The sequence below is a fragment of the Otolemur garnettii genome, unplaced genomic scaffold (genome assembly GCF_000181295.1).
Source record: "Otolemur garnettii isolate 467f Iridium unplaced genomic scaffold, OtoGar3 scaffold00100, whole genome shotgun sequence".
NCBI classification, from domain to species: Eukaryota; Metazoa; Chordata; class Mammalia; order Primates; family Galagidae; genus Otolemur; species Otolemur garnettii.
The window spans coordinates 6209107-6225089 of record NW_003852495.1 but is presented as its reverse complement, the minus strand read 5'-3'; the positions used below and the strand labels follow the sequence as shown (position 1 = coordinate 6225089).

Sequence of the window (15983 nt, the reverse complement as noted above, 5' to 3'; positions counted from 1 at the left end):
CTGGAGCCCAGGAGTTGGAGGTTGCTGTGAGCTGTGATGCCACGGCACTCTACCCAGGGTGAGAGCTTGAGGCTCTGTCTCAAAAAAAAAAAATTCATTTGTATAATATATATATCATAATAGTTCAGGAGACTATACTTTCCCCACTCCCCATTTCCTCTCCAAAGATTAAGCAACTTTCAAATCTTTTATCTATTCTTCCTGTTCTTTACTTCTCTTTTTCTTGATCTTTTCGTTTCATTATAATGAAGTTTTCACTGGAATTTAAAGATTTGCCTTACTTTACAACCTCTTTCTTCATCCTCCAAACATAATAGTATTACAATTTTTAACTCTTTGTTTTCCATACAGTTAAATCTTGTCTTATTTGGGAGCTGCTTTGTTTTCTGTATATCTGTCACCAGTCTAATTCTTTTTAATCTTACTAGGTAACTATTTTTTTGTTTTGTTTTGTTTTGTTTTGTTTTATTTTTTAACTGAGGCATCACTCCTGTAATCTTCGGTTCTTCTAATCAAGAGAGTTAAGTAGCTATAATGTTAAAATTTCATGTTGTTGTCACCCATATATTCCCGTACAGTCATCCCATTGATTCCCTTACTGCTCTCCTTTGAATTCTTTTTGATTCTCTTCTGTATTTGGATGCCTTAGATACCTTTGTATACTTTGACAATTAGATCTCTTGCCTTCCTCTTTCACTGTATATTCCCTCATTTTTCTAAGGCAAATCTTATAAAAGCAACCAAGGAAAGGAAGCAAGAGAAGAGAAATAAATAGAAAGTACATTTTGTGTACTTTGTTGTATGTCTGAATTCTTGTATGTCTGAAAATGTTTTCATTTCACTATATTTGGTAATTTGACTAAGGCTGGATGTGGCAGTGTACACCTTTAATCCTAGCACTTTGGGAGGCCAAGGCAGGAAGATCACTTGAGCTCAGGAGTTCGAGACCAGCCTTGGTAACACTGCAAGACCCCCTCTCTATAAAATATTTAAAAATTAGCAGGACATGATGGCACTTGCCTGCCTATATTCCCAGCCACTTAGGAAGCTGAGACAGAAGGATCACTTGAGCCCAGGAGGTCAACATTCCAATTAATTGTGACTGTATACTGTACCCCAGACACTGTCTCAGAAATAATAATAATATTACAGCGGCTCACGCCTGTAATCCTAGCACTCTGGGAGGCCAAGGCTGGTGGATTGCCCGAGTTCAGGAGTTGAAGACCAGCCTGAGCAAGAATAAGACTCTGTCTCTACTAAAAAAAAACTAACTGAGTGTTGTGGCATGCATCTGTATTCCCACTGACTCGGGAGGCAAGAGGATCACTTGAGCTCAAGAGTTTGAGGTTCCTGTGAGCTATCGTGCCACAGCAGTCTACTGAGGGCAATAAAGTGAGACTCAGTCTCCAGAAAAAAAGTTAGTAATAATGATGATGATAGTAATAAAAGTTCTGAAAATAATTTGACTCGAGATATAATTTTAGGTTGAAAAACATTTACCTTCAAAATTTGCAGGCATTGCCTCATGCTCGTCTGATCCCATATATAACATCTAATACTAAGAAGTCCAAAACTAATGCATTGAGGTTAATTCTTTTATGTGATATATTTAATCTCTCTGGAAGCTTTTTATTTTTAAATTCTATTTCATGTTGAGGAATCATGATGTTGGTTTTATTCTCTCATTTGACTGGGTAATCATTGAGATATTTCCTTCTGGAAACTTAAAATCTCTGGAATTTTACATATTATTTTCCTAATCACTTGTTACCTATTATTTTCTCTTTTCTCTCTGTTTCAAACTTTGATTATTTACTTTTTATATGCAGTACCTGGTACCATGTCTTAACACATGGTAAAGGTTAATTAAATTTTTTGAGTGATTGAACATTTATAATTGAGTTCTTAAATTTCTTACCCTTAGTCTTAAAATTTTATTTTCCTATTTCCATCACTACTTTCTGTGAGAGTTTATTAACTTCTAATTTTTGTTTTTAAATTTTTTTTCCTCTATTTTTCTGACATTCTGTTGTGGAATTATTATGTATTTTCTAATATTATGATGTATTTTCTAATAGTATTCACCTTTTGAATTTTTTTTTATAATTTAACATTACTGTATTTTCCTATAAGAGGAAGGTTTCAGCAAATTTCATAGGTGTCAACCCTTGTTTAAATTGGGCACACAAAATCTAGCGTCATGGGAGTTTTATTTATTTGGAAGTGAATTTTTAACTATCAATACAAATGCCAAGATACTACATAAAACATCCACAGGAACTTTTCATTTTTTTGAATTGGACACAAACATTTCCTACATAATCCAACATACAACAGAGAAATGGTACATTTTTTTCTTTCAATTTGCATACAGGCTCGGCTCCTATAGCTCAACCGGCTAAGGCGCCAGCCATGTCCACCTAAGGTGGGGGGTTCGAGTCCCCAGCCCGGACCCGCCAAACAACAATGACGGCTGCAACCAAAAAATAGCCGGGCGTTGTGGCGGGCGCCTGTGGTCCCAGCTACTTGGGAGGCGGAGGCAAGAGACTCGCTTGAGCCCAGGAGTTGGAGGTTGCTGTGAGCGGTAATGCCACGGCACTCTACCCAGGGGGACAGCTTGAGGCTCTGTCTCAAAAAAAAAAAAAAAAAATTTGCATACAATGGAAAAATAAGAATATATATATTTTACAAAGTTTAATAGACACTAGCAAGTTGACAGTTTAAGTCTATAGGTGAGAAATTACCTAATAAAAATAATCAGAATTTATCAGCATCAGTCACTTCCATAACCAAGTGTTATTTTAATTAATAAAACTTGCTGCCAATTAGGCTTCTGGTAACTTTTACTATACCTATTCCCTGAATTCTTTTTATTCTCTTTGTTTATTTTAATCTCTCATGTTTAAGAGTGGTGAGTGAAGTGGCTCATGCCTGTAATCCTAGCACTTGGGAGGCTGAAGCAGGTGGATTGCCTGAGCTCACAGGTTCGAGACCAGCCTGAGCCAGAGTGAGACCCAGTCTCTAAAACTAGCTGGGCATTGTGGCGGATGTCTATAGTCCCAGCTACTTGGGAGGCTGAGGCAAGAGAATTGATTGAGCCCAAGAGTTTGAGGTTGCTGTGAGCTGTGAGGCCATAGCACTCTACCGAGGGTGACAAAACGAAACTCTGTCTCAAAGAAAAAAAATGAAAGAGTGGCTCAAGGCTATCTGCTTATACAAAACTGGACTATTAAAAAGCTGATGTGGTCGTGTTTGCGTCTGATGGTTTATAGATTTACGGGTGATTGTCACAGCAGAATCATTGGCCTAAAACAATTCATTGACTGCTACCATCTGTCTGGTCTTTTCTCTTTGGTTTTCTCCAGAATGGAATCCTCTGCTTTTTTCCTGAGAGTTAATGAAATATGCTTGCCCATTAGGTTGAGGAGTTTACTGTGGATAGCAGGCTGGGGAATGGGGTAGATTTGAGAATCTGAGGTCTGGTTTTTGTACAAGTTTTCAATTAATTTTCTGTTTTTGCAGCCTCTCATGTACCCTACATTCAGAGGTACCTGTGATTGCAGTGTTTGAACATATCTCAATTTTGATAATATGACCAATCTGCAATTTAGGGTCCAGTATTTTTCTGGTTAATAAATCATTTATTTCTATTCCCGCTGCCCTTTTTTTTTTTTTTTTTTTTTTTCAGTTTTTGGCTGGGGCTGGATTGGAACCCACCATCTCCAGCATATGGGGCCAGTGCCCTACTCCTTGAGCCACAGGCATCGCCCTATTCCCACTACTCTTTATCTTCCAAAATTTTGTTGCTATTCTTTTTTCTCCCATTCTCTTTGTCCTTATGAAGTTTCTTTTCATTTAACCTTGTTACTGTCACTTTATTGGGACTTCATAAAGGAACCATAATAAATGCATGTATTTGATATGCCATATTTAAGATGAGTCTAGTTTTTGTTTTTTGGTTTTTTTGCGGGGGGGAGTCTCACTATGTCGCCCTCAGTAGAGTGCTGTGGCATCACAGGTCATAGCAACCTAAAACTCTTGGGCTTAAGCGATTCTCTTGCCTCAGCCTCCCACGTAGCTGGACTACAGGCACCTACCACAATGCCAGGCTACTTTTTGTTGCAATTGTCGTTGTTTAGCTGGCCCCGGGCTGGGCTTGAACCCACCAACTTAAGTGTATGTGGCTGGTGCTGTAACCACTATACTATGGTTGCCAAGCCCAAGTCTGTACTTTTTAGAGGAATATTTTGTGACTATTTTTATTAAGGAGTATACATTTAGATACTTGCTGATTAAAGAAATCAATAAATATTTGTTGATCTTCCAATAGGTACTAGATACTGTACTCAGAGTCAAATACATATTCCAGAAGGTGGCAGACATTATTGTTCCCCTCACAGAACTTAAGATCTATTGAGGATAAAAGATGTTACATGAACCCAAATAAATACATAATTACAAATTGTGAAAATCCTGTTATGGCAGAGAACAGAATACTAAAAGGATAATAAGCGAGGCATAATTTGAGGATCAGGGAACACCTCGAAAAGTATGGCCTTTCAGTAGATATTTAAACAATGAATAGTAGTCATCAAGGCCCAGAATGAAAGAAAACACCTCTAGACTTAAGAACAAGTACCTGGAAGGACCTTGAGAGGGACACAGAGCTGGTGGCTTTTGAAGAATGGAAAAATAAAACCAGTGAGGACAGAGCTTAGAAAGCAAAGGGGGGACCATTGTGTCAGCTTTGATTGAAAAGGCAGGCAAGAACCAGATTATTCAAAATTTTGCAGACCATGTACAAAAGTTTGACTTTCATTGTAAGAGCAATGTTGTATGGAAAACCACTGATTTTAAGCAAAACAGTGACAGGCTAATGTCTTTCCAGTGGTACAGATTCAGGACTGCAAACCTCAAGTGGGGAAACTAGGTAGGAGTCTACTTTAACAGTTCAAGGGAGAGAGAGATGTTTTCTATTAGGTATTGCACAGAGAAAGAAGATAAGAATTTCAAGAGATATTTAGGAGTAAAACTAGGCAGAATTAGCTGAATGGGAGTAAGAGAAAGAAGACGGCACTTAGAGTGATTTTCATCTTTTTGGGTTGAGCTTTTCCCTCTGAGTCCATAGTTGTAGTCTTCAAAACATTTCACGTGTCTTAACACCCCCATTTTTGTACAGAAATTCTTGCATAGTATTATAGCCGACTTATTTTATGCCAAATACTTTACATACAAGAGCTGTCCAGAAAGTATCCAGCCATGCAATATGCAAAAAAAAGGCATGCATGGCTGGATACCTTCGGAACAACTCATACATTATTCCCAATCCTCTCAGCAGTGAAAGGAGTTATTTCTGTTGTGTTAGAGAACTGCAGGGTCAGAAAGATGAATTAATTTGCCCAAGAAAACAAAGCTTGTAACTATTTGAATTTGAAACTCATACAGCTGAACCTAGTACCTCTTTTCTTTCAATACAACACACTGCCTTCTAGTTTACTTTCTTCTCTTGTCATTAAACCTACAAATGCCTTTCCTGTCAGTTAGTCATCCCTTCTCTAGAGCCCGTGCCCTTGTTAAGTCCTCGGGTCTCTTCTCCCAAGGTCAGTATCTCAAAATCCCAAGGCAAACGATATTTTCATCAACCTCCAACATGTACCTTAAGTATCCACAAAAGAATCCTCCCTGTCTGTCACTCATACTGTGTTCATTCAACACTTGCCTTTTCTTAAGCTATGTCTTTAGATAAACGTCCTCTATTTCCTTATTCATTAAGGAGCTCTGGCCCTGTAATTACAGAGTCTAGACTAGAGCTGTCCAAAGGAATATTGAGTGATGATGGCAATGTCCTATATTTATGATTTCCAGTACAGACACCGCTAGTCACATTTGGCTATTGAACACTGGAAATGAAAATAGTGTGACTGAAAAACCAAATTTGAAATTTTATTAAGTTTTAATTATTTTAAATTGAAATAGCTGCACCTGGCTACAATATTGGACAATACAGATCTAACCAGGGGCTGGCAGACTTTTTCTTAAAGGTCCAGATGCTAAGTATTTTAGACTTGCAGTCCATGCAGTCTCTGTCATAAGTAGGTACTTCTGCCATGGTAGCTCAAAAGCATCCATAAAATCTGTAATAAGTGTGGTTATATTCTAATAAAACTTAATTTATAAAAATGGGTGCAGGGGCCGGGCACGGTGGCTCACACCTATAATCCTAGCACTTTGGACAAGATGGGTGGAGCACTTGAGCTCAGGAGTTTGAGACCAGCCTGAGTGAGAGCCAGACCCCATCTCTACATAAAAAACAAAAAACCTAGCCAGGCATAATGGCAGTCTTTTGTAGTCCCAGCTACTCTAGAGGCTGAGGATCTCTTAAGCTCAAGAATTTGAGGTTGTTGTGAGCTATGACACCATGGCACTCTACCCAGCGTGACAGAGTGAGACTCTGTCTCAAAAAAAAAAAAAAAGAGTGCAGGGCCATATGTTTGCCAATCCCTGGAAATTTTCCATTAAGTGTATTTATTTCTGTAGTCTTTTTTGTTTTTTTTTTTGAGGCAGAGCCTCAAGCTGTTCCCCTGGGTAGAGTGCCGTGGCATTACAGCTCACAACAACCTCCAACTCCTGGGCTCTAGCGAGTCTCCTGTCTCCGCCTCCCAAGTAGCTGGGACCACAGGCGCCCACCACAACGCCCGACTATTTTTTTTTTGGTTGCAGCCGTCATTGTTGTTTGGCGGGTCCGGGCTGGGGATTCAAACCCGCCACCTTAGGTGTACATGGCTGGCGCCTTAGCCGGTTGAGCTATAGGCGCCGAGCCAAGTGTATTTATTTCATCTTGACACTAGCCCTATTAAGTAGGTGTGATCATTTCCTTTATTTTACAGTTCATGCTGTTGGCTGTTATAATGTATGTGTGTGTTTATATGCTGAGATTGTGTGTGTGTTTGTATATGATTAGAGTCATCCTTAACAAGGAGGATAAGACTAAGGCTTGTATGTACTTATCAAGCTTCCCAAAGGAATTCTTTGGATAGCAATGTTTAGGAACCAGTGACTTCCTTTGTATTTCTAAATACTGCCCTCATCTTCTGATGTGACATCTCTATCACTCTTTTCTCCTCATCATGTTTTTTTTTTTTTAAATCAGTTAAATTATTCATTTTAATTAAAGTTTTATTTCTCCCAAACAAGAAAAATATGAGTGATTGCTTTCATTTTTTTCTTTCAGTCCTGGAATCAAAATGTGGGACCAAAAAATTCTTTTTGAAGAAGGAAATTTATGAAATAGAGTCAGCCCAGTGGAATATAATGGAAAAACTTACAAGACATGACCTTCAGTGCTCTAGTTTCCAAGATGATTGGGAATGTAGTGGCCAGTTTGAGAAACAGCATGGTTCTCAGGAGGGACAATTCAGTCAAATGATACTTACTCATGAAGATTTACCCACTTTCAGTCAGCATCCATCCTTTACTTTGCAGCAAATCATTAATAATAAAGACAAATACTGTACAGCTAAAGAATATAGAAAAACATTTAGACATGGCTCACAATTTACTACACGTCAGATAATTCATACCATCGAGAAGCCCTATGAATGTAAGGATTGTGGAAAGTCCTTTAGACATCCATCAAGGCTTGCTCATCATCAGAAAATTCATACTGGCAAGAAACCCTTTGAATGTAAAGAATGTGGAAAAACCTTTATTTGTGGCTCAGACCTTACTCGACATCACAGAATTCACACTGGTGAGAAACCCTATGAATGTAAAGAATGTGGGAAGGCCTTTAGTAGTGGTTCAAACTTCACTCGACATCAGAGAATTCACACTGGTGAGAAGCCTTATGAATGTAAAGAATGTGGGAAGGCCTTCAGTAGTGGTTCAAACTTTACTCAACATCAGAGAATTCATACTGGGGAGAAACCCTATGAATGTAAGGAATGTGGCAATGCCTTTAGTCAGAGCTCACAACTTATTAAACATCAACGAATCCATACAGGTGAGAAACCTTATGAATGTAAAGAATGTGAAAAGGCGTTTCGTTCTGGTTCAGACCTTACTAGACATCAGAGAATTCATACTGGTGAGAAACCCTATGAGTGTAAGATATGTGGTAAAGCCTATTCTCAGAGTTCACAACTTATTAGTCATCATAGAATTCATACAGGTGAGAAACCTTATGAATATAGGGAATGTGGAAAGAACTTTAATTATGAATCACAATTTATTCAGCATCAAAATTTATACTGGTGATAAACCAGAATATATGAAATGTATAGGAGGTTTTTTAATTATGGCTCAAAACTATTCACCATCATAGAATTTATCTTGCTAATAAGTCCTAGATAGGATAAGGTGGAAACATTTTATTTGTTGACTATAGTTTATTCAGCTTGAGAAAAATAATGTTGGAGAAACATGATATGAATCGAATACATTTTGGAAGCCCTTTAGTAAAAGCTTGTATTTCTTTTGAAATCAGATAATTCAGTCTAACAAATAAGTGGAAATGACAGCACTATTGATACCACTCTAATAATTTTTTCTTTTTTTTGAGATAGAGTCTCACTTGGTCACCCTTGGTAGATGCCATGGCATCATAGCTCACAGCAACCTCAAATTCTTGGGCTAAAGCAATTCTTTTCCCTCAGTCTCCCAAGTAGCTGGGACTACAGGTGCCTGCCACAACGCCCAGCTATTTTTAGAGACAGGATCTTGCTCTGGCTCAGGCTGATCTAGAACTCCTGAGCTCAGGCAGTCCACCCACCTCGGCCTCCCAAGTGCTGGGATTACAGGCGTGAGCCACCACACCCGGCCCACTCTAATCTTATTAAACATCAGAGAATTATGTCGGAATATAATCCTGTGGTTTTCATTTCCCCTCCAGTTTGGTTTTAAATGTTACATTCTTAATATTTTAAAACATCTTAAATTTATGTGACTGTGAAGTTTATTAGTTTACATCATGGTTTGTAAAATATCTTTATTTTTAAAATACCTTTAATACCTGAAAGAATTGACCTGTTTAGTTTTGAAGATGGCTTATTTTTTCACAAGAAAAAGAGTAAGCCTTTCTTATTTTAAAAATGTTCATTAACAACTTTCTACTCAGTAAATAGAGATGCTCTAATTATCTTCATGGTGTTTCATTGTGTTCCTATAATATTTATTGAATCCCTATGGATGGACGTTGTAGTTTCTTCCACATATTTTGTCAAAATGTATGTCCCTGCTGGACATTCTCCTTAGGCATATCTTTGTATTATCATTTTTCTATCTTTTTAATAGATAATATATCTGATTAGAAATTATAAAATGAGGCTCGGTGCCCGTAGCTCAGTGGTTAGGGTGCTGGCCACATACACTGGGGCTGGCCAGTTTGAACCCAGCCCGGGCCAGCTAAACAACAATGACAACCACAACAAAAATATAGTCAGCCGTGTGGCGGGTGCCTGTAGTCCCAGCTACTTGGGAGGCTGAGGCAAGAGACTTGCTTAAGCCCAACAGTTGGAGGTTGCTGTGAGCTGTGACATCATAGAACTCTACTGAAGGCGATATAGTGAGATTCTGTTTCAAAAAAAAAAAAATGAAGAAAAAGAAATTATAAAATGAGAATAATTAAGATACCTACCTCAAAGTGTTTTGTGAGGATTGTATGAATTGAAACACAAAGTGTTTAGAATTGTGCCTGGCCTATAATAAATACATACTCATTGAATGTTAGTCATTATTGTTATATTCCTTGTTATCATCATCATTATTATTTTTTGAAAGGCTTTTTAACTTCTGCAGATCTTACTGACTTCAGACAGGGTATTACCTGAAGAAAGCCTCTTTGAAGGTAATGAATTAAAAATTTCCATCATCACTGATTTCCTGCTGAACATTAAATAATCCTAGGTGTTGGTGGGGAAAGTAATGTGAGTAATATAATACGTGAGAAGAACTTTATTCAGACTAGTATCCTTTTTCTACCTCATAAAATACCTAGTATAAAAAGTAACAAGAATATAGACAAAATATTGGTGATGCTGAGGAAGAAAAAAGTGTGAAAAAGAGAAACAGCATTGCGTTTAAAAAGTGGATAGAGATAGAAACCTTATAGTTATAGATTTAAAAGTTTATACTGAATACAGTACTTTGGTTTAATACATTTGAGAACCTAAACAAAATGATTTTTTTAGAAAAATATTAATCACTAGTATTGACTCGAAGATAAATAGAACTCTTAGAAGATTCTTGTAAACACACATAATTAGGAAAAATTAGCATAAGATCAATTAGCTATTACTAATGAAGCACCCAATCGAGTTTATTTTTAGGCAAAACTTTTTCAAGTGTTAAGAAACCATTTCAGTTATATAGAAATAAATATACCATTTTACTACTTTCTTTATTTTGTTCATTTCTTTGTTTTTTTGAGAGGGTGTCTTACTCTCTCGCCCTGGGTTGAATGCATCATCATAGCTCACAGCAACCTCAAACTCTTGAGCAGGAGCGATCCTCTTGCTTCAGCCTCTCGATTAGCTGAGACTACAAGTACCCACCATAATGCCTAGCTAGTTTTTCTATTTTTAGATGGGGTATCACTCTTGCTCAGGCTGGTCTCGTACTCCTGAGCTCAGACAGTGCACTTGCCTTGGCCACATAGAGTGCTAGGATTACAGACATTAGCCACTGAGTCCAGTCCATTTTACTATAATTTTGATGTCAGAAATAAATTAGGAAGATACAAAAAAGAAAGCTATTTTTCAATGTCTCCCATGAAGATACTTAGGTCACTACAAAAGTTTTGAAACATACTGTGTTACGGTTCGTTATTTCAGTTCCAAGAACCACAGTCAGCAGCATCCTCTCTGATTCACCTGTACAAGTTTCAGCTTGCTCAGCTTATCAGTGTTGCTGTAGATCTTCATTTATTCCTGTGTAGATTTTAAGTTTTTTGTTTTAAAGTGTCTCAAATCTTTAATAAAGACTTTAATATGCACGCTTTCTAACAGATTAGCAAATTGTATGTTTCTATTTAAAGGGTAATAAAAACAGAACTGGTTGGGACAGTACTTAAAAAATATACCCAGTGACCAGTTCCTGTGGGGAAACCCAGGGCTTGTTTTTCTTCTGACTTTGTAGGAAATCCAAAAATCTACATTTTTAAAATGTTCGATAGCTCCTGATTTTTAAAAGGTCAATCAATTTTTTAAAAAAAATCATGGTAAGGAACAAGGAGGGTAATATTGGCTCTTGAACTATATATGTACACAAAACTGAAAATAAAAATTTTTAAGGAATTAACCTGTCAAAAAATGAAATCCAGACCATCACAATTTTGCTATAACAGTAAATAATGTCAGCTCGGTGCCTATAGCTCAACTGGCTAAGGCACCAGCCACGTACACCTAAGGTGGCGGGTTCGAATCCCCAGCCCGGGCCCGCCAAAACAACAATGACGGCTGCAACCAAAAAAAATAGCCAGGCGTTATGGTGGGCGCCTGTGGTCCCAGCTACTTGGGAGGCGGAGGCAGGAGACTCGCTTGAGCCCAGGAGTTGGAGGTTGCTGTGAGCTGTGATGCCATGGCACTCTACCCAGGGGGACAGCTTGAGGCTCTGTCTCAAAAAAAAAAAAAAAAAAAAAAAAAAACAGTAAATGTCATTTTCATTTTATAACGTGTTCAAGACCAAGGATCACCAAACTTTTTCCTTAATGGGCCAGAGAGTAAATATATTAGCCTTTGTGGGCCGTTGTCAACGTTCTCATTACAGTGTGGAAAGCTAGTAAAATCTCTTAAGAAATCCTGAAGTTTTTTAAGAAGTCCAGACTTTAGCTTTGTTTAGGTTTAGGATACTTTTTGAGATGGCTCTTTATTGTGCCTCAATTTTCATGCTCCTTACATTGGACAGTTATTCTTCTGTGAAAGGAAATTCATATATTCAATTATCTTAGATGTGTCTTTTCATGCCCTACTCCCTTTTTTCTTAGGTCCTATGTAAGAAGAGTTTCTTTGAACCCTTCTTAGAGTAACAATTCTTTTTTACAGGAATAAGGAGGTAAAATATTTCTTAATAAATTCGAGAAACATAGAGTGAGCAAATATTTACAGATGGGAGAATTACAAAAAACAGCATATTCTGTTCTAATGTTTTGTATGATTATCAAAATGAGAACTGCCAAGTGAAATTTAATTTTGTGTGCATATTTAAATCTTATATTAAGTTCCTCATCTAAAATTACAGAGTTAGTACAGTTGCACCCAAATTAATAAAATAAGAACACAGAGTAAAAAGAAACAAAATCAATATCTGCCCCTCTCTATTCCTCATTCCCATCCCCTCTGTCCATTTCCTTTGGAATAATATTTAAAGATTTTGTATATTTCTTCATGTTCTAACATTAACACACAGATAGATTGTTTCATATATATATACTGTCTACAAAAAACGGATGATATTTTATATAATTTCTATGAAATTTGCTTTTTTACATTCAACTGTACATTTTGGATTTTTCTTCAAATCAATAGATGATGATTTAACTTAATCTTTTTAATGGTTACCAAACCCTCCACCATATGCTTGTACCAATACTATTCAACTATTTCCCCACTTGTGCTGTTTCAGATTGTTTTCTCTTGTTTGCCATGTAAGAGTAATGCTGCAATAAACAGTTTTATATTGTTGTCTATTTTATTTCTATAAAATAGGTTTCTCACTTTATGTCTAGTGTTTTCTGTGTTTCTTAGGAAGGTTTTGCTTCTATAAAATTTCAGAGGGCAAGAGAGTAAAGGAAAAATTGTGCAGTTTTTTGTATGTGTTTCTGTGTGTATGCATACACATAGGTTTAATATTTTAATCCATCTAGAATTGATTATTGTATATGGTATGAGTCAAGTATAAGATTTGTTTATATCCAGGCTCGGCGCCTCTAGCTCAAGCGGCTAAGGCGCCAGCCACATACACCAAAGCTGGCAGGTTTGAATCCAGCCCAGGCCTGCCAAACGATGACAACTACAATGAAAAAATAGCCGTATGTTGTGATGGGCACCTGTAGTTCCAACTACTTGGGAAGCTAAGGCAAGAGAATTGCTTCAGCCCAGGAGCCGGAGGCTGCTGTGAGCTTTGATGCCATAGCACTCTACCTAGGGCGACAGCTTGAGGCTCTGTCTCAAAAAAAAAAAAAAAAAGAAAGAAAGAAAGAAAAAGATCTGTTTATATCCAGAAATAAAACCAACTATACCAGAAATACTTATTAATTCTTCATCTTGAGGGGAGGAGGAGGCTTGGGAAAAAAAATTCTTCATCTTTCTCCTGAAGTAAAATGTCATATATTAAATGCTCAAATCTGGCCAGGCCTTCAAAGTGGCTTGCTACTATAATCCTAGCACTCTGGGAGGCTAAGGCAGATGGATTGCCTGAGCTCACAGGTTCAAGAGCAGCCTGAACCAGAGCAAGACCCTGTCTCTAAAAATAGCCAGATGGTGTGGTGGGTGCCTGTAGTCCCAGTTACTTGGGAGGCTAAGGCAATAGAATTGCTTGAGCCCAAGAGTTTGAGGTTGCTGTGACATATGAAGCTTCGGGCACTCCACCAAGGGCAACAAAGTGAGACTCTGTGTCAAACAAACAAACAACAACTAACTAGGTGGGTGGCAGGCACCTGTAGTCCCAGCTACTCAGGAGGCTAAGCATTGCTTGAACCCAAGTTGAGGTAGCTGTGAGTTAGGCTGATGTCACGGCACTCTAACCTGGGCAAAAGAGTGAGACTCTGTCTAAAAAACCTCAAATCCTCACATCTATTTCTGTTCCCTATATTTCTGCAATCTTTAATACTTTTCAATAACTTTTATTACTTGGAAATAAAGATATGTATGTTATTAATGTGTAGTTTATTTGGAAATAAAGACAAATACTTCAAAAGAATTTTTATTTTTTTTTGAGACAGAGTCACTATGTTGTCATCAGTTGAGTGCTGTGACATCATAGCTCACAGCAACCTCAAACTCTTAGGCTTAAGCTATTGGGTTTTTTTTTTTTGGCTGGGGCTGGGTTTGAACCCGCCACCCCCAGCATATGGGGCTGGTGCCCTACCCATTTGAGCCACAGGCTCCACCTGGCTTAAGCTATTCTTTTGCCTCAGCCTCCTGAATAGCTGGGACAGATGCCCATCAACAATGCCCAGCTGTTTCTTGGTTGCAGTTGTCATTATTGTTTAGTAGGCCCGGGCGGGCTTGAACCTGCCAGCCTTGGTGTATGTGGCTGGCGCCCTACTCACTGAGCTCCAGGCACTGAGCCTCTTCATAAGAATTTTTAAATCATCCAGTTTCAGTAACAATCTCTTGGGATTATATTTTGAATTTTATTTAAGTTATATACATAGTATCTCAAATAAATGCACAATTGACATTGAGTGGCTATTCATTAATACGTGTATGTCTTGAAATTTCTTTAACAACTCCTTATCCTTTTTTTTTTTTTTTTGAGACTGAGCCTCACTCTGTTGTCCCAGGCTAGAGTGTCATGGCCTCAGCCTACCTCACAGCAACTTCAAACTGCTGGCCGCAAGCCGTCCTCCTGCCTCAGCCTCTTGAGGGGGAGTATAGGCCCCCCAGCTGGGACTATAGGCCCCCTGCTCATGTTTCTATTTTTTTTTTTTAGAGATGGGGGTCTTGCTCTTGCTTAGGCTGATCTTGAACTCTTGAGCTGGAGCAATCTTCCCACCTCAGCCACCAGGAGTGCTAGGATTACTGGTGTGAGCCACCATGTCCAGCCCCCTCCACTTGTATCTGGACTTGACTTCAAGTCGTGTTTTCCCCGTCATGCATAATTATGATTCCATGTTCTGAATTTTCACTTTACGGAGAGACTTTGTCCTTGAAAGGAATTTTGGCTGTTTTGAGTGTTGTCACAGATAAAGAGTTTACTAGCTCCTTCAGATCTTCCTCCCTGGACCAACTGCACTTCTATCTCATTGGTGTGGGCAAAAACTCCACCCTTTTCGGCTTCTATTGTCAGTTTGGCCTTGTGTGCTTCCAGTGAATATCTGTTTTGGAGTTCTGTTTTCAGATTATTTCAGATGCCGTATTACTTCCCTTGGCTTCCTTCTTCACAGATGCAGATTCAGGTTTTATTTTATTTATTTATTTATTTATTTATTTTGAGATAGAGTTTCACTCTGTTGCTCACAACAACCTCAAAGTCTTGAGCTTGAGCAATCCTCTTTCCTCAGCCTCCCAAATAACTGGGACTATAAGTACCCACTCCCACACCTGGCTTGTTTGTTTGTTTTCTATTTTTAGTAGAGACAGGGTCTCCCTCTTGCTCAGGCTGGTCTTGAACTCCTCAATCTACCTACCTTAGCCTCCCAGAGTGCTAGGATTACAGACAAGAGCCACCACTCTCAGCCCAGATTCAGGTATTATGATTTTTCCCTCCTGCTTGTATTTGAGGGTTCATGGGGATATTGTCTGTATTAGTTTGCTGGAACTGCTGTAACATTACCACATACTAGATAACTTCAACATAAACTTATTTTCTCACAGCTCTGGACACATGTAGTTCAAGGCTCAGGTGTCAGCAGGTGTGTTTTCTGGCAAGGCCTGCCTCTCTCCTTGGCTTGTAGATGGGTGCCTTCTCTCTGTCCCCTCACATGGCATTTCCACTGTGTGTGTGCAGTCCTGGTGTGGCTCAGTGTATCCAGATTCCCTCTCATAAAGACACCATTGGATCAGGGCCCACCCAGGAGGCCTCATTTTAACTTAATCACCTCCAAATACATTCACATTCTGAGGTACTGGGAGTTAGTTAGTTGTCAAATTCATTTGACAGATGAATTTCAGAAGGATGCAGTTCAGCCCATAGCTCCATCTCATCTAGATTTGTTTGAATGTTTCCAATAAGATTTTGGTTTTGCTGTCGGATTGATCTATTTTTATTTGCAGATTCAGAAAGAATTCAAAAACTGGGCTCGGCGCCTATAGCTCAACTGGCTA

At 38.4% G+C, this 15983-nt stretch overlaps 1 protein-coding gene across 1 annotated transcript in view; it reads left to right on the top strand.

Annotated features, from left to right (window-relative positions):
- LOC105887643 (zinc finger protein 82 homolog) overlaps window positions 1–15983 on the top strand; it is a 66061-nt gene that overhangs the window by 10622 nt on the left and 39456 nt on the right. The window contains exon 5 of the mRNA XM_012809181.2: window positions 7232–8252. Within this exon, the coding sequence (XP_012664635.2) occupies window positions 7232–8252 (1021 nt within the window). The remainder of the gene's footprint in view (window positions 1–7231; window positions 8253–15983) is intronic.